At 43.6% G+C, this 21,018-nt stretch overlaps 1 protein-coding gene across 15 annotated transcripts in view; it reads left to right on the top strand.

Annotated features, from left to right (window-relative positions):
• LOC119129617 (collagen alpha-1(XXV) chain) overlaps positions 1-21,018 on the top strand; it is a 65,012-nt gene that overhangs the window by 32,435 nt on the left and 11,559 nt on the right. For 9 of the 15 annotated variants that reach the window (XR_005099290.1, XM_037262967.1, XM_037262964.1 and 6 more), the window contains exons 7-23: positions 5,117-5,188; positions 5,436-5,552; positions 6,205-6,240; positions 10,084-10,110; positions 10,716-10,760; positions 11,240-11,284; positions 11,586-11,612; positions 12,109-12,153; positions 15,031-15,063; positions 15,134-15,169; positions 17,025-17,069; positions 18,179-18,241; positions 19,024-19,092; positions 20,197-20,241; positions 20,317-20,361; positions 20,434-20,511; positions 20,671-20,694. Coding sequence is in view for 14 of the 15 variants with exons in the window: in XM_037262967.1 (XP_037118862.1) it covers positions 5,117-5,188; positions 5,436-5,552; positions 6,205-6,240; positions 10,084-10,110; positions 10,716-10,760; positions 11,240-11,284; positions 11,586-11,612; positions 12,109-12,153; positions 15,031-15,063; positions 15,134-15,169; positions 17,025-17,069; positions 18,179-18,241; positions 19,024-19,092; positions 20,197-20,241; positions 20,317-20,361; positions 20,434-20,511; positions 20,671-20,694 (852 nt within the window). In the remaining variant the exon portion in view is untranslated. Of the gene's footprint in view, positions 1-4,320; positions 4,381-5,116; positions 5,189-5,435; positions 5,553-6,204; positions 6,241-10,083; positions 10,111-10,715; positions 10,761-11,239; positions 11,285-11,585; positions 11,613-12,108; positions 12,154-15,030; positions 15,064-15,133; positions 15,170-17,024; positions 17,070-18,178; positions 18,242-19,023; positions 19,093-20,196; positions 20,242-20,316; positions 20,362-20,433; positions 20,512-20,670; positions 20,695-21,018 lie in introns of all 15 variants that reach the window. The other 6 variants (XM_037262956.1, XM_037262969.1, XM_037262961.1 and 3 more) reach the window with 6 other exon arrangements.

Below are 21,018 nucleotides of genomic sequence, written 5' to 3'. Positions count from 1 at the left end.
GACATCTCAACCCGAGTCAAGCTTCTAAATCACTGTCAAACTCTAGCCGTGCGAGCCGTATCTGGTTCGGCATTTGAGAAGGGTGGAATTGACCGGCACAGCGAGCATCGATATCGAGCCAATACGAACCATAATTTAAGATTTCGGGTTCTTGTTTAAGGCTGCCGATGCTGGCCACTGATACAAAAGACAAAAATAAAATCGCAAAAGTCCTCCTCGACAATAGTTGGCGCTATACTGCAAAAAGGGCATTTAATCACATTTTTTGTTATTTCCTAATTGAATAAATTAAAAAATCTATACATTTTATATATTAAAGCTACTATTATCATGACTGCTACTCTATATCTGTGATTCAAAATAGTGAAAACTCATCCCAATATTGATGACTACTCATAGAAACTGTTTGGAATTTATTTAATATACACACATATTACATATATATATATATATATATATATATATATATATATATATATATATATATATATATATATATATATATACACACACACACACACATTTATTTAATACATATATTCTCAAGTAACCTCAATGCGGCAAGATACATAAAAAAAAGATTTGAACTCCGAGTACCATATTAACTCATTCACCGCCATTGACGGCTATAGACGTCAAATATCCATTTTGACAGTGAATGAGTCAAAAGTAGAATTAACATAACTTTGCCAGTGTCACCAGCAAACAGAAGCCTCTTTCTCAAATAGGATGAAGTCCTACCGAGATCACTATAAAATGAATAAAACACGACAATCGAGTCGAATCTGTTAATGGACACCTGCCGTCCATCTTGAGAATTCCTACAATACCAAAACTTAGCACATGATTGTGAGTACTTCTTTCAGCTCGACTCAGAAACGAGCTTCATTTGTCCCAAACGAATCCACTCTCAAGTCGTCCAAGTTTATACGAGACTGCAGTGACTCGCATTGAACTCACTATTTGTCGCGTTCTCATGGCAACGCCCCTAATTGTATTTGATGGGCGAGGTCAGGTAAACGAGAACAGCACGCAGCCTTGTCTGGTGACCAGAAGCAGCCATCTCCCGAGTGGATCTGATTCCAATCCATCGCTGGCGCCCACTCAGACGACACCGATAACTTTGTCAGCTCGTACCGGCGGGGAAGTTCGTACGAACGGCCTCTCTTGTGAAATTGAATTAGCATTCTCAATATGACACGCTACGCCGCCTTGTATTACACTGACGCGTTGACTCTCCTTTGACTTTGCTCGTTTAGCTCGTGGTAATAATCGATATCGCTTCGGTTGACTGAAATTTAAATTAAAGCACCACAGAAAAATACAAAGCGGGAGGAAAACTAGCATTGCTTTCCCCAGACGAGCTGACCGGAGTAAACCACGTCCTTTCGGCTCGGATTTCACGGTTGCCCATAATTTGTACCCTTTTAACCTCGGAAATGGAGTCATCTGTCTCGATCAGTTAAATGATTCATATACCTCCGAGGGAGCGGCGGCCGCTGACGGCTCGGTAACGAGGACCAGCCAAAACCTATTTGTCTCCCAGAGTCAATAAATAAACTGTCCACTTCCAGATAGTATTTCATTAACTTCCAATTTGCAGTAGCATTGTTCTCACGCGGCTACCAATGAACATCCAGGCGCATCTGAAGGACGACGAGAGCTAGGATCCAAATCGTATTACCTCCCCCAGGGGTGGTTTATCGATCGCGCCGCGTTAGATGAGCTAATTTATCACCGCTGGGAACATTTTTGGCAAGAAATACGAACGGAAGAGGACAAGGGTTGGCTGACCTTGCGTCAAACCGGCTGTCGTGTGACATGGGGAGTCAAGTGAAGCCCCCGCGGGGGCGGATAAACGTGGCGCTCAAAACTAAGTGGATTTTCCGTCGAGCCCTTGAGCTAATGTTGGGTCATTATTGGTGTCACACTTAAGGGTTGACAATTAAAAGCTACTAACAGTACACACGGATGCTAAGTATGGTGTCAGCTAATCGGAAGTGGGCGTTCTAAACTGTAATCGTCAGTTAGCCGGTCCGTCATCGTTATTTTAACCACGATTACGTCATTGCTAAATGATAGTTCGTCATGGTTATTTTAGAAGTGACGGACTGACAAACTTTCTATCAGGACTGACGGACCTCTTCAGTGCCAAAGTCTTAGAATTAGCACAGAGTTTTCCACCGTGCCTGCTACCCACATGTCAGGTTCGCCATTTGTTGGACCCAAAGGTGAAAGGTCAAGTTCCACATAAAAGGTCAAGTAAACAAGCCACGAACGAATTGGCCACTTTTTAAACACGCAACCGGTGTTAAGAATGTACCGTGTGGCTGTGTGGTCTTCGGCCGCCTTCTTGGGTGGCGGGACAATACCTGTGACCTCTAAATGCAAAAAATGGGTCCATTTGGCAGTGTTAGCTTGAACCGGGTCGCAGATAAAAGTGTCGTGTGGTATCGATGTCAAATCTGAGGCCATCGCATGTGTGCGAGTCCCCCGCCGGCTGTATTGAAGCCATGTGTGCGTGTTGCCGCTAATCCCGGCCGCAGATGCCGACAAGACTCGCCGCCTGTTAGCGGGCTAGCACTGTCTCTGCTGCGGTCGCGAGGATGCGTGTTCTGGCCGCCGTCCGATGCGGCGGCTGGTGCTGATTGTCCTTGTAGCTGCTTTTCCACCGCGAAAGCGAGTAACCGACATCTTGGTTATTTTTGTTTTGTTTTTTTTACCTTTTGGAAATCTGGGAATGGTTAGAACGTGTCCATTGTCCTGGTAGCGTAAGGTAACGCGAGGTTTTCGCAACAAGCTAAAAACCAAAAGGCGCAAGCTTACGTAACGTGACCAAAATCCACTTTTCTGTTCTCAAGATGTTTGAGGTTGTCAATAACTTGGGAGATATTTGCACTTCAATAGCACGACCGTTTGCGTTGGGCTCGATGAAAGCGGCCAGCGTCAGCTTGAGCCATGCCTTCTGAATTAGCTTAGCGAAACCAGAATGATGGCACCAAAGACATGTTTAGATTGGACAGATTTGATCTCTCCACTCAAAATGGATGGGAAGATCAATCCCCAAATGGAAATAAAATAACTCAAAACCGCAGATTTTTTTTTCAGCCATTTGTGGTCAAATGCGCTCACGTAGAACCTGAATCGCGACGCGTGTCGGCTTCTGCGCCGTTTTCAAGGACAATAAACGACAACTATTACCAAATGAATGAAAACAAAGTCGCTGCTCCTAAAGTGTTGCAAAACTCCCAGAGACGCTAATTAAAAAATCGAAGCTCAAGAGGCTACACGTAAACTCATGTGAACTTTGAGTTCTAACAAAGCGTGTCAAGCCCCAAATGTTTTAAACGTTGCTGGAACGGGATTAAAGTTTGTTTCCAGTTCGAAACGACAATCCCCAATGTTTTCCTTCCTTTATTCCATTTTCATGAGTGGATCGTGTCTGTCACGAGGATTGTTGACCGGGGTAAATTGGGAAACGCTTGCTCGAATTTCCTTGATGTCGGAACAACAGCGCGTCTCAATTTACCGCCGCGTCGGAGTTCAAAGTCGGTTGTGTGATAATGGCGTCAACAAACGCCTCGTCTGTTTAGAGCATGTGGCACAAACAACAGGGAATGATTAGTTGGTCATTTTATTCTGGTGCCATTGGACATAGAATTTAATTTATTTTTTGGATGGGGTGATGCACAATTGAAATACTTAACGTGTGTGTGTGTGTGTGTGTGTGTGTGTGTGTGTGTGTGTGTGTGTGTGTGTGTGTGTGTGTGTGTGTGTGTGTGTGTGTGTGTGTGTGTGTGTGTGTGTGTGTGTGCGTGCGTGCGTGCGTGCGTGCGTGCGTGCGTGCGTGCGTGCGTGCGTGCGTGCGTGCGTGCGTGCGTGCGTGCGTGCGTGCGTGCGTGCGTGCGTGCGTGCGTGTGTGTGTATATTTTATTTACTTTATTTATTTACTTATTTTTGAACAATATAAAAAAAGTAATTTACAACAGAAAATAGGAAAAGAAATTAAAATAGTAATTAAAATAATAACAGCAATTTTTATATATACCGTAATTATTTTTGAACAATATAAAAAAAGTAATTTACAACCAAAAATAGGAAAAGAAGAAATTAAAATAATAATTAAAATAATAATAATAAAATAACAGCATTTTTTTGTATATATATTTAAAATACTTAAAACCTGAAAACTTAAAAAAACTGTGTGGAAAATGACTGATCTAAATCGTATTGTCCCCCCCCTCCCCTGCACGTAAATGGTGTCTTCCATTGTGTTGGAATGTCTTGAATGTGTGCGTTGTGCCGTGTTCACCCGTTTAGGGATTGCCCGGTCTCCCCACGCTAGCCGCTTTGCACAGCAATCAGATCCTGACCGTCAAGGTTTGTCGGCGGCAGCGTCGCCTCGCTGCACTGTGGCATCCCTCCGCTGCACTTGCCAGGAACTCAGCCCCCCCCCCCCCCATTGTCACAAACAGCCCTCAATCCAAAACGTCCCCACATTGTGGCCAACGGAGCCATTAATACTGGGACAAGACGCAGAATTCTCAAACTGAGCCAGTCTGGTTTGCGTCCATTGATACTCAAGCGAAGAGAGGAAATGCCAAGAAAAATCCGATGCTGGTGAACCTATGTGGCAAAGTGCTGTTTTTAAATTCATGCCAATGGTTCACCACAAATCCTTAAATCCATCAATGCGGCCTTCTGTAGTTTTTCAGTGAGCACGAACGCTGCTTCCTGCCAGTGCGCTGGAGCAGCGAGCTTTTCAAATCCATCTGGGTGTTTGGGCAGTGAGCAGCTCAGGGGTTCCACTTTGCAGCAGGAACAACGACAATGAGGAGGATGATGATGATGGCGTTTTCACAGAGATGGAGAAATTCCCATGCTGTCCACAGACTTAGGCCTAGTTTTAGCCGTTAAGATCCAAATAATTAGCAAAGACTTCCATGTGGTGCAGAAGTGTGGATTTCTCCAATCATCTGTGAAGATGCTCCTCAAACGTTCAAGAATGTTGACCTCTGATTCAGTCTTTCTCTTTCTGGCATCCGCTTTCCGACCGCCTCTCCTTCCTCTTCTACTGGGATCTTAACCTTCTTCAACCTTCTTCTGCCCTGCTCAGATGGTCTTCCCTAAGATCAATCATGGCTTTCTTTCTGCTGACCAGCAGCTCATAAAGCGACGTCTCATTAAGGTAGCGGCCGAATCTCAGAGTCTCTTCCGCTGGCATGTATCGTAGCATTTCTTGTTGTTTCTGTTTCCACCTTGCTGCAAGACGAGTCATGAGAACCATGTAGCATTCATCTCGGGATGCTTCTGAAGGACGTTTTCAAAATTTCCTGAATGTTTCCTAGTGCATGACAAGAACTAGAAAGCAAAATGGTGCCTTAGTTTTTCCCTGCAGTCTGCTTTGGTCTGACTTAGTCTGTCTGGCTGAATAGGGGGACCAGGGGCAAGCAGGACCACCTGGACCTCCAGGGCCCCCGGGTCCACCAGGCCCACGGGGGCCCCCAGGGGACACTGGCAAAGATGGACCAAGGGGCGTACCAGGGGCACCGGTGAGTATTGCGATCCAAAATCTAGATTCGATCTTAAAATGTCCGTCACGTTGCATTATTTTTATTTTTTTGTCTTCGTCATATTTAATTTAAATCTCGCCGCGGCGGCAAGCTTTTGTTCCAACGCGTAACGAACGCTCGACAAGCGCAACATGATTGCGCTTCCCACGAGAATGCTTCCATGTATAGATTTACATCCAGTTGGCCGCGTTTTGGTCGGAGCGCAACATTTTCCACGTCCACGTCAGTGGCATCACGCTAATTGATGCGCGAGACAAAGAAGAAGTAGAAAGGCCTGCCCATTACGCCCAGCCAAAGCCTGGCGGTAGAAGCGCAGAGTAATTAAGTGTTGCTAGCTGCCGCTCTCCAACATTTTGATGATTGTTGTCAGCTCTTCCAGTCACAGTTGCAATAGTTGTTTTTCCAAGAAATTAAACCCTCCCTTGGCTCGTGCCGCGTTCTGTTCTCTCATCATTCATTTCTCTCAGTGGCTAGGCGAGAGGGAAAGGAGTTTGAGTTTCTCCTTTTGAATGTAAAAGAGGTTCATTAGCTATGCTAGCTGTACGTTTGGCTATGCTAGCTGTGCGTTTGTTGCATTAATTGGAAAAAGAGTGGCAGTAAGATCAATCTCATGAACTTTTTTTTTTCCCAGGGTGATCCAGGGAACTCAGGAGACATCGGACCGATGGTAAGAACAAGCCTTTCCACACATAATCACCTTTCATGTGTAAAAGTGCTGATGTTCACATTTAAGCTAGGAGCTAAAAGCTAGGAGAAGTGGATCTTTAAAAGCAAACAGGGGTGGCGGGGGGTTGTCCTTTTACAGGAAGAGGACAATCACGTGATGGATATAAACAAACATAAACACTTTGGACGTAAATCCAAGCGTGACCGCCGTCACTTAGCCCGAATGTATACACGGCCTCGGCAGCTTTTCGTCTCCAAATAGTCAAAATCCAGCACGGCGGTGTGATTAGCTTCGGCTTTGGAAAGTAAACACACGCCGGCCGCGGCAACTTCAGACCCATTCCGACGGGCTGCTTGAAATGTTCTTTTTACACACGCTCACGTCTAAAATACTATTTATACTATGGCTTGGCTCAGGACCATTTTCTGGTGTGTGCCAAAATTGGCCCGGCGAATCTTCGTTTTCAAATCTTCTGTCGAGAATGGCCGCTGGAATGCAATTTGCTTTTATGACTGTACCCAAATGCGCAAAATAAGAAAGAAAAGATTGACAACATGTAATATGCATAAAATAACTTTTATCATCTCAAGTGACAAAATACATCTGAATTATATTGCATATTTATGAATACCACATTTCTTCTCATAATACTTAACAATTTAATCACAAGTACCAAAGTCAAGTGGCAGCTTTATGAGCATTACACGGCACTTTGTCATCATTAAGTTGCGTGAACGGGCTCAGTGACATAAATGGCATTAAAAGCCCTGTCGGGATTAAGACAACACGATGTGGAAAATTACACATGGAAGCGTCCAACGTGATCAATCTTACTCAAAGTGGATTAAATATGCAAGATATTACACGGCCTTTAACGGTTACTACGGCGAGAATGACTCACGGCGTACGATCCGATTCTGTTGCAAGAGGTTGGCGCCCTGACGCGTTCGGAACACGTTGTTCTAGTTAACGGCTACTGAGTACACATTTGACGGCCCTTTTGCTCGTAAAAAGATGCATGTGATGCGTTAAAAGTGCAGGAAGGGAAGTATGATTGTGTCACAAAGTCCATTGAAGGATGCAGGAAGCTCCTTGAACCTTCTTCTAAAGTGTCGTTTAGAGAGCCATCTAGCTCAGGCTATCAAACTCAAGGCCCCTCAGTGTGTCAATACTAAAATTACAAATTGTCTCTTTCTCTCTCTTAAATTGTCTCACTTTTTAAAAAAAAATAGAGATATCGCTCGCAAATTTTATTACCATTCAAAATGTTAAAATATCTAAACAGTTTTTACTAGTCTCTGATTTCAAAACTAGCTATTCATCATTTTGTTGTGTAGTCTATAATATATATAATTTAAGACATTGACAGTCATAATGGTACTTTGAGGGAAACGATGAAGGAAACTAACAGTAAGCCGTGGTGGTAAATTTAAAAAATCATCAAAAATCTTTGTTCACCAAAAACAATATATCATAAATGGAGTGTGCGCCCAGCTCTAAATTAAAAACCCAACAAACGTACTGTCTCATAAGTATGCCAATAAATTTTGTAACTCAAGCCTGTTAAAATGTTTTGAAATCAAAACGAACCAAAGGCTGTTAAAAGATGTGACAGAGAGAAAAGAAAAAAAAACAATCCTAACATTTCCATCATGTCTCCACCCGAGACAAGTCCTTGAAAATCAATCTAAAAATGTGATACGCATGGAGAGGAAACAGGAGCTTTGATCTCCGAGTCCAAAATGTGAACTGCTCTTGGACTCGGAGTGTCCACTTGACGCAGCTTCGCATTTCGGATGCGTGCTATTGTTTAAGAGGCATGGAGGAGGAGATTCCAGAGTTTTCCAGCAGCCTTCGAGGACATGTGGTGCTGGTTAGAAGGATTACAAGTTCTTGCAGGGCGGAGGTGGGAAAAGAGGGAGAGCAAAAGGAGGGACTAGTTTGCAGGATTTCAATCCAAATCTTCACTGCCATAAGATTTTCTCTGGGGGGAAAAAAAAAAAAAAAGCTCGAGCCTCTCTTGTCATGTTAAATTTTCTCATATTGCTGGCGTCAAATCGCAACCTCCTATGCCACAATTTGGTCAATTTTATATTTTTACTTTTTATCTATTAAGCTGGTTGGCATTTTTACATTTTAACAACCAAATTAAGTGAGGATTTTGGCGGTACCATTTAATTCTGGGAACATTCACTTTCGCTCCGCAACATTTTGCCTTCTACTGGTTTCGACAGCTGTCACTCAAGAAACCAGTCAGATTACCACTTTGTCACATAGCCAACCTAAAACTTTGTTACATTTATCGCTATGAATCAAAATCAAAACGTCAATCAGTTTTCATGAGCTGCTTTAACGTGACGGCCAGGCTAACATGTACTAGCTAACCTTGCTAGCTAGCCAACGGACAGATCTTTAATTTCACCACTGAAGTAAATTCATCCATCTGGCCATTGTCTTCTGCTTATTTTGGGTCAGTTCGCAGGGGGAGCTGTAAGGACGCCCAAATTTTCTTCTCCCCATGCAGCCACTTCGTTTAGCTCTTCGGGGGGGGTGGTCCTGAGGCATTCACAGGCCATCTGGGAAACAGTTTCCATTTGGAACTTGTGGGGAAGCTAAAGAATACGCTTGTGGTGTCCTCCGTAACTGGGGAAGAAAAAAAAAAAAATCTGCCTTTTGGTGTTATTTCCATTTCAAACTGCACCGTTCCTGGCCTTCCATTACATTCCGCTCATTCCAAACCGACCCAGTGATCCACCTTCATTTTCTCAAGCTTGTAATGTGTAAACACAATTCAGTTGCTTGATGGTAACGCCGTGTTTTGCTGGCACGACGTTGCCGCCAGCTCGCCTCGCCGCCACTTTGTTTACGCTTCTCGCAAAAGCTTCAAGATTGAAACGTTTGCCCTTTAAATAAAGCAAATGCCAGCCTAAGCTCCCCGCTGCTGCGGTTAGCAAACTGTTATGCTAACATATAACTTTGTTGGTAAAACCTAAGACTCTGTAGGATAATCGCAAAATAATAAAATGAAACGGAAGAGATTCAAGAACGACAATAGACGCTTTCAAGAACTGTTTGAGAACTTCCTAAAAAGCAGCTAATTTCCTCATTGTCGTTTTCCCGACCTCGAACGAAAGCGGAATAGCGCTCTGTTTCCGATCGCTTCCCCTTTGTGCACATTCATGGTACTTATGGTTTTGGAACAAACGCATTGTGCTGATCCTCCGTTTGGCAGGAACAAAAGGGTCCGGGATTACCGCAGGGGAGTTCTTGACTAGCTCCCTCGCTCTCAATGGTGCTTTTGAGTGTTCTCAGATGGAGCCAAGCTAATTAGCGCTCGGGCGAGTGGCACATGCTCACATACCTGGCGGGTCATAAAGATGTTTAGCAAGCCCCGCTGAGGATAGTCCTCACAAAGGCAAGCAAAGGAAAGACTTTTTTTTTTTTCCTTTGGGGGATAATCAGAAGTTGCTCACTCCAACTCTAACCGAGACGGACTTGCTGGAGGGACAATTGGACCTTCTTAAAACCAAAACAAAGCAATCCGTTCCCGTCCGAAGCGGAAGATGTAGTCCTCGATTGTTTCTATGATTGCAGTCGAGGAGGGCGCCAAAATGAGTCTTATGGGCTTCTCCTGCTTCCCCCCCTTTGTTTCATTCATAAGAGGAAATGCGCTTCCATCCCTGCTTTGAATCAAAATCTGTTGCCTTGACTCACTTTGCTAAGACCTTCCTACCACATAAATATGACAATATAATTTCATCGATCGCGGGTGGTTCTGGAATGCAACCATGAATGGGGGTCTACTGTATTTGACCTCCCTTGTGTAACTCTATTTCTTTCCAGGGACCAGAGGGGCCTCCAGGACTCAAGGTAAGTTACCTTTATTTTGAATTTACAACCTTAGCTTGTCAATAAATAATACCTGATCTCGGCACCTACGACGATACGCGATCCGACGCACGGCAATAGACACGTTAAGGGCTATAACTCTACCAGCGAGGGAAAAAGTGTGATGCCGGTCGGCCGGCCGGCGCTGATGTGAGGAGCAGATGTTGGCCATATCCAGCCATCAGGTAGCTGCCAGTGTTTGTTCAGCGTAACCCAATCGGACACTTCCTGTCTGTGCTGTCACGCGTCGGCAGGACCTCACCGCCGGCAAAGAGGGGCCAGGCGGGGTCAACGATGACACGGCAGTTTGTTAATGACTGGCCGGCTTGGCCCCGAGGCTCGCTCAATTAGGTTTTCTCATCATGCGGCTTTATAGGTGACTGAGGTGATGACGTCTAATTTTAACCATATGAGGTGTTTTGAAAGAGGATTTGAAATCAAAACGGCGGTTACCGTGACAACAGCGTGTCAATGTAAACTGTTTTGAAATACTTAAATATGCGTAACATTTGTCACGCTGCTTAATGCTTTCTCCAGTGCAATTAGAATGTGCCTAAAGGCTTTTTCTAATTTTATTTTTTTTCCAGGGTTCTTTGGGGCCGCCTGGCATTCCAGGTGTTGATGGACTGAAGGTGAGTTCATTCCAGGAAAAAATACTTTTCATTTTGGATTCTCGACCTTCGCTTTTTGGCACTTTTTTTATTGTGTTTCTCGTGTGAGAGGGAAAAAAAATCTGTATATATATTTTAATTTTTCCCTCATAAAACGAGCAAGTACGTCTTGTCCTGCATCGAATTTCCAAAGCAAATAAAACAAGACACGCTGCAGGTGTTTCTCACCAGGGGGGAAATGAAGCCTGTTTATTCAGGAGTGAAGGAAAGATGGGGAATCGTTTAAAGCGATGCCATCTTTCTAATCTCAATCCCACATCAAGAATATGAGAGTTTGTATGGCTCGATAAAAATGGATTGAATTTCGAGTCGCGATGCATATCAGCTGTTTGTCAGCTTTTAAACGTTGAGTGTGGCCGATCGGAAGGAGTCGAATCGATAATAAAAATAATATTGCTGATGCGGCAATTTGCATGTTTGTGTGTGTGTGCTGTTCATAGGGGGATCTTGGCATCCCAGGACTGGACGGCATCCCAGGAGCCAAGGTCTGGTGCACACGTATTCCGTGTCATCAACCCATTGCATATTTTTTCCTCCTTAAACTTACCTCTCCATCTTTTTTTCTTTCCCGCCTGCCTTTTTTTCGAGACAAATATGTTGTTTGTTTTACTTTGCATGGTTATCGACATCACAATGTTCTTGTGGAAAAATTGCAACTATGACTCGAGAGGAAATCGATACTCGATGTTCCGTCTGGGGATAAACGCTGAGAATTGTCCTAATCCAACACGAATTGATCGGACCTACTGCGGCGTCAGTAATAACCGCTGCTTTCTTTGCCAACAGGGTGAAATGGGAGAGCGAGGTGAAAAGGTAAGCGTCTCCTTCAGATCCTTCACCGGGTTAATTCGAGCGCCGGGGGGGGTAACCATTGCTTACTGTAAAGTGGAGGCGCTTCTTGGCTATTATCGGTCGGCGGTGTCACTTCGGCGATGACTCATTGGCCGTAAAACCCGGCAGGTTCCTCCGAGACCCGCTGTGGAGATGTAGCATCCGGTATTTTTCACCGACCGTGATGTTTTGCAACTCCTCGAAGGGACCCCTCCCTGACTGAAAAACGATTTGGTGATCAACGGCCCAGTAATTGAGACTCATTAAAAGTGCCCCTAACCGAAGTACTGCAACCATGTGCAAACCATCTGAGAGACGTTGAATTTAAGATGTCCATAAAAGTGACCCCCCGCCCCCATGCCCCAATACGCAACCTGTGCAGTTTTATTAGCTGCTCTCGAGGAATAAAGCAGAACACGCCTCTGGGGGGTTTTTGTCATTCTGCCTGCTTTGAAATTGTTTTTTTCTTTTAACCCAGGGCGATATGGGGGAAGAAGGACCAAAAGGTGAAATTGGGGAAAAGGTACGTGCGTTTCAAATTACCGAAAATCTTTGACCTCATTTGCTGAATACTGCAAAGTGACACCTGTCAAAATTAATTCCACTCCACAAATGTAGGGGGAGCCCAAGGACAAAATCTAGCAGCAAGTGATCCAACAAAAAGGCACTTTTTTTTTCCAGCGTGGTTAAGTTGGCCTAAAAGCATTCTTCATTTGATTATTATTGCACATCATTTTCTCAAGCGTTCACGCTGCGTCTTTGATTATTGTTCAAGTGAAAACATGTCGAGTGTCTGTCAAAAGAAATTTTAACCTCTTTCAAATAGCGATTATGGACTGGAATGTTATTTGGTGCCAAATCAGCGTGTGCAGAAAGATCTGTAAGATCCACACAAGTATCAAATTTAGATACTTTGTATTTTTATTTATTTATTTTTTTCCCCCAAAAAAATTGACGTCTGAGTGATGGCAGGAGCGCTGCACTCAAAACGTCACTGTCAATTTCGCGCCGCTGGCCTCTGATTGTTTCTCACTTAACACCTTTGCCAAGAAAGACGGAAAATGGACGCAAAACCTCATGTGTGGGAAAATGAGATAGCGGCTAACGCTCCATCGGGATCGAGCTTGACTTGGAAGCAAAGCAAAAATTGTTGCCAGTGCCACTGGACAAATGGAAGTGAGCTGAGACCAGACGTGCTTATTACATGATGAGAAGAGACAGGGATCGTCCGTGTGAGGAGCTGCAAATGCAACCGGCGGAGAAGGAAAGAGTATTGGATTGCCGGGGAATATTTGTCATTGTCAAAAGCAGAAGCACGATCCGTCGGCGGCTATATATGTATGCGCGTGTTTTTTTTTTTTTTTCTTTTTCGGGACGCGAGATGAGGGCACGCGGCGATGCCAAAGTTAACAATAGGCAGCACGCACTGCGGGGAAAATAGCGGCGACGCGCTGGGAAAGAGCAAAAACCGCAGAGAAGGAGCTTTTGAGGGAACTTTGCAAAGACAGGATCGGCTGGAGATTGCAAGTTGAGCCGGGAGGGGGGAAGAAAATGAAGGTAGATACACCTTCACTTTTAATGCTGGTCACAAAAAAGAATCTCTCCTGGAAAAAACAAAAAAAGTCTGCTGCAAACCAGCAGTTAAAAGGCAAACCACAGGCCTCTAATGTTTAATTGTCACGCGTGCAAAAAGAACTTCACAGGCTTGAGAAAGTGGCAAGCCATATGGTGACGCCGGAGCCTGAACAGATGTGGACGTTGATTTACTAACCGGGTGCAGTCTTTTGAAACGTCACCAACCAAAACAAAACTGCATCAAAGTTTTGCTCCAAAAGTCCCCCAAAATATCCGATCAAACAATCGAAAAGTGCAAAACCTTCCTTTGCATTTTTTTATTTATTTTTTTTTTTACAAATTCTCTCCTTAGCTTGTCCTTTTGAAATATTGCAAATGTTGACGACTCGGCGCGCAGCTGCTCGCCACCATCCAGACATCCTCGCTTGGGCAAATAGCTGGAAAATTGCCCAATTTAGCGAGCAGCAGTTGCGCTTTTATCTTCAATTCGCAATCGTCAGCGTGGGTCGCGGCTGCTTGTAAATCGGAGCTGAGGCGACGTTTGTTTTAATCGCAGGATGTTGCCTCGGCATGCTAATTGGCCCAGTCGGGACGTTTGGGCTCGCCGCGCCACACGCAGTTGCGGTTTGGGTTGCGGGTCTTTGTGGCTCGGATCTGATTGGATGGGATTTTCTGAAATCGGGGAGTCCCTGTAAATTGTCCCGTGAACGTCCGCAGAGACGAAAACGGCTCCCGTTTGTGTGAAGTGCGCGTGTTGCATCTTCGGATAATCGTTCTCACATGGTGGCCTTTCAAAATAAAAGCAAACACATCCCTGCTGTTTTGCCCATTGCTGCTCAGGTTAGCTTGGGGTGAATGAATTGATGGAAATTGCTTATCTCGCAGTCTAACGAGACTCTTTTTTTAATTAGTACTTTCATATATGTCACATTTAAGAAAGTAAATCTAAAGTAAATGCATTATTATGTGTCACATGAAAATTCTTGGTTAAGGAGCAGGTACATGTGGAGAAACCCACAAAGTCCAAAGCAAAACCTGTTCTCGGCCTGTTTTTTTTTCCCGCAACTGCATTTCATTAGACCCGTTGGCCCCTTGTTGTGTCTGCAAGGTGGCACATGGGGAGCGGTCTGGCTTCTTCATGTCTGCAATTAGCAGAAAGCTATTTGAACGTTTATTCCATATTCTACTCGTGTTCTGAATTGTCCATGCACTCATTCGCTCTTTGTCCTTGCTAGTAATATAATTTAGCACACTAGGGAGCACTAATGAAACACCTTGGTACATTTTAGACACAAATTGTTACAATTTTGGTGACAAGCAACTATTTTTCCACCTTAAAACAGCTTCTTACAGTTCAAACTGAAAATTCAAAGGAGCATTGCAGCATTTTTATTTCCCCTTTTGAGACAAAAGTAAACCACATCCACTCACTCCAGTCCCTCTACCCCCCCCCCCCCCCAATACCTTTGACCCCAGCCGCACTGCTCAACCTGGTCCAGCTAAGTTCCTGCCAAACTCCACAGTCATCTCAAAACAAACAGTCTGTTGGAAAAGTCGCAGTCCGGTTTCCGCTTTGGCTATAGTACCAAAACTGCTGTGGTCAGCAAAACCAAGGACCTCACCACAGCCTTTGACACAGTTGACCACCATATCATCCTTCACCACTGTCACTCCACCATCAGACTCTCTTCACTGCATATCTCACTGACAGAACAGTTTGTCTCTTAGAGAGGAGCAAAGTTGGTTACGCTCCCTATCACTTGTGGTGTCCCTCAAGGGTCATCCCAAGCCCTATTTGTTTTCATCCTTTTTTTTTGCCTTGCAGGGGGATGCAGGCTCCTCTGCGGCAGGCATCAAGGTAAAGAACAAGTTGTCACGACAAGTTTACATTGTAACATTGACAAGCGTGGTCATTGCCTTTGTTCCAGGGTGAACCCGGCGAGCCCGGAAGAAGCGGATACAAGGTAATGACTGCTTTGCTGCAGCTGAAGCTAGAAAGCAAATTGATGTCTGTGCCACCCGAGGTCCAGGCGCTAGAGCAGCATGATCAAATAGCTCAGAATCAAGTTTTGACAAGAGAATTCCAATCCCAGTCAGGCCTTTTTGTTTTAAGTCCAAACCGAGGCCCGAGGTCCACTGAAGTCCCGCTGAGCAGAACCCGACGCTCCACTTTTGGAGCATCATGGCAATCTCTCGTTTCATTTATTTTGGCACGAGGCGCGCCATGCAATCCTTGTGTGGCTGTACCAAAAAATGTCTGATTTGGGTTTGAAATGTGTTAGGCTTTTGGTAAGCGAGCAGCAGGTTCTCAAGAGGAACTCAACAGGAACATTTCTGCAAGAATACATTGCATGTGCCATAACTACTACAAACGATAATCCAATCGATATTACGTTCATGGGAATCAAAACAAAACAGAATAATTGACCGATCTTCATCCATGTCATTTTTTTTGACTAGGTCTGGCACATACAATGAAAAAAAAAAGTTTGTTCCCCAGCACATGAATACGTGACTATTGTGGCCCCCGCCGACAAACGCGAGAGCTTTTAGCAAACACTCGCCTCCTCTTAGCACACAATTTACAACCACTGCAACCACTGACAAACGATTATCCCCGACTCAGCGTCACACAAAGTTATCGTCTCGCGTTAAACGCGGCAGTTGGACGGCTTTCCTCAATGTGTCCTTGATGCAGAAGATACAGCGAGAAAGGCTTTTGTTCTTGACTTTCATTTGCAGCCGTGAAAATTTACAGCCTTGATTCCCCCGAGTGGCCTTTCAGTTAATCCTTCCATCCCATGCGTTGTAAATATGGACGTTAGAACGGAGATGTAGATCATTCCCAGCCTGAGATGTTGTCGAGACTTATCGTCGGAGCATTATTTGACGTTCTCGGCTACCCCGAGCTCCGGCCGCTTCCGCCAAAGCCAAAAAGCACTCTTGCAACTGCGCAGTGTGTGACAGCTGCAGCTTTTTTTTTCCCTCCAGCAAAGATAAAAGCTAATGGCATCGCTGGTTGCCGGTTTGAGTGACTTAACCAAACTAATCCATGAAGACGGCATGGTTTGGTGTGAAAGTGCATGTGCGCTACTTTCTCCTGGTGACAGCCACCAGCGACGGATGACGAGGCACAGCAGGTCGACCAGATGAGATGTGATAGAAGCCCAAAGGTTTTGGGTCGGTGTCATTTGTTCTTTCCATCTGAAATTGCCAAATCCAAAATCAAAAAAAATTAAAAAAGGGGGACATTTTTATCTCACACAAAAAATAAATACAAGAGATTTTTTATTAACGCCAAGCCATACACTTTTACAATAATATTGATTTTTTTTTTTTATGTTATATGTACTTGTTGCTAAAAAGCGAAGCGTGTAGAGTCTCTGTGGCTGAAACGAACACATGCAGTTCGTGAATGGAAAAGCACTCACTAGCCACACACTTTCCTTTTGCCCTTCCTCGCTAATCCACTTTTAAGACACCTCAGATCTCAAGTTTATTTGGTCATCCATCATCGGGAAGGAGCAAAACCGTTCAATTAGCTTTCGGCACTTTACCAAGATTTCCAGGTCACACCAAACTAATTCAGCATTAAAATTAAACTCAACCCTGTGTTTTATTTTTTTTTTCAAAATTAATTTTAATCTCATCCTAAAACTGAATTTTGAAAAAATTGTTTTGTGATGGATTAAAAAATAAATAAATAAATTGGGGATTTTGGATTGCCAATTGAACATGGAAAGGACAAATGTTCTGTGGACTCCCTAAGCGCCTCTTAGCTTAGCTTGGCTGTAACATGTCGCAACTCTTCCTGTGTAGGGAGAGCCGGGACTTCCAGGGCTGCCTGGACTGCCAGGGATTAAGGTAAATGTTCTGCTGTTTCCACCCCAAATCTCGTCACACCCTCTCCTGACCCGCTTTCCATCTGCTTCAGCCTGCCACGGCAAAAACTCAAAGCACCCTTGTGTCACAAGCAAAGGTGTTAGCATTGTTAGCATTGTGCTTCTTCGTGGCTCCATCATTTGCAAGCAATCATCCAATTAGCGCCCCCTTGTGTTCAAAGCTTGATTGACTTTCAAGGGTTAATCGGAAGCGAGTTGGTGTTTACCGTAAGAATAGAAATACTTGCTGTGATTTGCTTTGACATGAACGTTGGCATTACGTTCAAATAAAAGATCAAAGTGATGTTTCATTAGTCTTTTTTTTTTTTTTTTTTTTAATTATTTTATTATTTTAAATTATGGTTATTTGCGCTAAAATGTTTGACTTTTTTTTTAATGGCTGTCGGGGACAGATCATTTAGAGTTGCATTGTTTTCTTTGGGAAATATTGCTTTGGTTTTTGCACGATCTGCCCTTAGTGCCACTTTTGGAGCAGAATAATCATATAAAACAATCTTTCGTTGTAATTGGTTGTGAAATTGATTGTTTTATTAACTGTCCATGCCTCAATGTGTCCTGTGCATGTTTAATCAGACAGAATGGACATTTAATTTTGCACTGAATGCACAAATGGTGACGAGGCCTTTTTTTATGCTTGTTCAAGGTTTTTTTTGTTTTTTTTTACTTAAGAGGCTTGAATGCTTGATGGATCTAACAGCGTTTTGCTAACGTAGCACTCACCTATTTCTGAGCTTGCACGCTTGCCTCGTTCTGCATCGTACTGCGGCCTCCCGAGTGCGTGACGGCGAGCCGGTACAGATGGTTTAGCAATACGCCGCCATTGCGCTCCCGTGAAAATCAGATGGAGCGTCGCACCTCATAGCATCCACTGGCTCCTCGTAAGTCAACAACAAGAATTCCTGCTGACTTGCCAACAGTACCGGAACCATCGGTACACTTTGCGTCGGGAACAGACGTTGAATTAGTTAGCGAATGCGCGCATTCTGGGTTTTTTTTTTTCTGTTTGTCCGTGCACGTTGAACTGAAAGCTGGCTCTCACTTTGCATGTTAAATGTATTTTCTTAAATTTAGGGTGAGCCAGGATTCCTCGGTCCTCAGGGAGAGCCAGGCCTCCCAGGCCTTCCAGGTACTAAGGTGAGTGAGCTCCACTTTCTTTTTTTCTTTTTTTTTTGACATTGCGTGGAATATTGCAAAAGGGGAACTCCGCTGTATTTTTCTTTCTTTATAAGAAGTGATGGTCTAATTTTCTGTCATGAGCAATCTATTTATTTATTTATTTATTTATTTAGTATATGATCCCAATAGACACGTTTTAGTAAGCATGAAGAACTACTATTTATTTTTGCACCTTTTTAGGCCATTTTGGGGGTTATTTTTAACTCCCCATATGTAGATTATTTTAAAACGTGTGTTTGAATGTGGAGGCTTTGATTATCATCATGATCTTGTTTTACTGCTTGCTTGCTATGCTTCCCAAATGTCAGCGGGAAAGAAGCCGATGTGTGCTTCATTTGACATTATCACACTGAGAAGCTCCACACGGGCATGGAGGTGGATCATTAATAATGTTCTTGTCAGAATGCACGTGTTTGGATTGGATTGTGGATTCATCCAAAAACACAAGCAGGGGCACTTTAATATGATGGTTGACCTTACGTATGCTCACAATGGAAACTTTTTGTGGTGATAAAAACTTAGGTTTGATGGTCAGTGGAGGAAAGATGACGCTGGATCCAAGCGACTCATAGTTGCCCCACAGCTCCCTCTGCTGGCCGTCTTTGCTCACTTCACTAAAACGCACCCAGGGAGCGTTAAGATCCAAACCTAAATGTCAAACATAAATGTCGGCTTGATGTGGAGCAGGTGATGACAAATGACAACTTCCAGGACTGAATACGTTTTGTTTGTGTGTAAAGGGCGAGAGGGGTGAGCACGGACCGCCCGGGAAAGGCGAACGAGGCGATTTGGGACCCGTCGGCCCAAAGGTATGTCATTCCTAATTATTTTTTTAATATCGGTTCTATGGAGGTCCGTACACTTGTCCTCTTTGTGTACAACTTGTTATCTGATAATTTAGTTGTATTAGCAGAGTGCTACCTAAACTATTCAAATCAAAGTTGTGATTTTAATATTCTACCGGGAGATTCGATGGAAATGAGTCGGCTGTTGTTTATGTCTGGCCCAGGGCCCGGCAGGTAGCTTTAATAAACTCCAGTCTAAACTCCGATGACCCGCACATGTGTTTCACATGCTAATAAAAAAAATGTGAAACCTCACCTTAATCGATGACAGACTGCAAATAAACACGCTTGGTTATTTTAGTGAAAGCCCACGGCATGCGTGGCTCCCTCGGGGAGGAGGAATGTGATTCTTTGAAATTGGACCTCCCCCGTTGAGGTTATGTTTTGGCCGACATCCCAGTGGGATGACATAGAAACCTCACCACCGACTTCACTACCTTGTGAATGAGGTAAAGGCGGCAGGAGGTTTTGTCATCACAGGTGGCAAAAGTACTCACAATCTGGAAGTATAGAAAAGGGCCCGGAAAAAGCTCAAGTATTCAATTGCAGGATTTGTAATTCATATAATTCAATCTGATTGACTTTATTCTAATTTCAAATACAGTGACCCTCATATTTTACTTTGGAGTATCTGTGACTTTGAAAGTATATGGCTTTAAAGATACGGCTCTAAAATGTATTAAAAAAAATGCCTTTAATTTTGTAAAATTGTGAATCGATTTATTAAAAAAAGACAAATTAGCTCTTGATACATCTTGCTTCTTCTTCAGATTAACTGTAATTTTGGGCAGGCACATGACATAATTATTTTCCCGCCAAATTTTTAGCCAAGCACACCAAACAACTTTGTGTCTTTTTTTACATCACGTCATCATCCGCAGAATTTGAAAAAAAATAACAAGCCTATTTTGAAAATGTAGAAAATACACATGAGAGTAAAACTAAAAAGTCATTCAAAAAAAATACATACTCAAATCAAGTACAGATACCTGAAAAATCAGCAACCAAATATTTGTATTTTATTTCTTCCCTGCCACTATTTTGTCATAATTGTCATCTATTTGTCAGGGCGCGCAAGGAGAGGCGGGCACACCTGGTACCAAAGGCTCAAAGGTTCTTCACCCCGCCTCATCAGCACTTCCATTCTCTCTGCTTGCACTAATTCCTAATTCCACCCTCCCAAACCAGGGCGAAAATGGCGATAAAGGAGACTTTGGGCCCGAGGGGCCAAAGGTGACACTCTTGCCTTCCCGGTGACGTCATCAACTCATCGTCAATGAATAAAGGTGCCCGATATTTTCACAGGGCCCACCTGGGCAAAAAGGAGACCAGGGCGCCACAGAAATTATCGACTACAACGGGAATATTCAGGAAGCGCTGCAGGTCAGGCAACGGATGACTCTATTATTCTTAGTCGTGGATTGAAAATATATTTCTGAGGGTGCATCTGTGCAATGGAGACAATATGCTGACACGGAGGTTTGTTTCCTCTGCAATGTTATTTCTCTCCTCTTCTCGTTGCGCTCCTTTGGTGTGCTGCAGAAGATTACCACTCTTACAGTGACGGTAATTATTCGGTTTGCCATCATCAGCGTTTGTTGTTTTGTTTTTTTTAATCGCATGAGCACAATGCTAGCTTTGGTTTGCAAAACATTTTTTTTTATATTGGTACCAAACTGTGACTGAAATATAAAATGATGGTATTTTCCGTCACTAGCAAGCTATTTATTTATGTGAAGCAGCTAAGAAAAAAAATACTTAGCACTCCAAGTACCACCATACTGACCAATATCAAAATACAGTAGCATAGTAGGTGTTTGTGTTCATATTTTTTACTATTCAATTGTTAATTCAATACAGTACTCATTTGTAGCATTCCTCAGCATTGGC

Source organism: Syngnathus acus, chromosome 10 (genome assembly GCF_901709675.1).
Source record: "Syngnathus acus chromosome 10, fSynAcu1.2, whole genome shotgun sequence".
NCBI classification, from domain to species: Eukaryota; Metazoa; Chordata; class Actinopteri; order Syngnathiformes; family Syngnathidae; genus Syngnathus; species Syngnathus acus.
The sequence above is the reverse complement of the archived record's forward strand: the minus strand, read 5'-3'. Positions and strand labels throughout refer to the sequence as shown.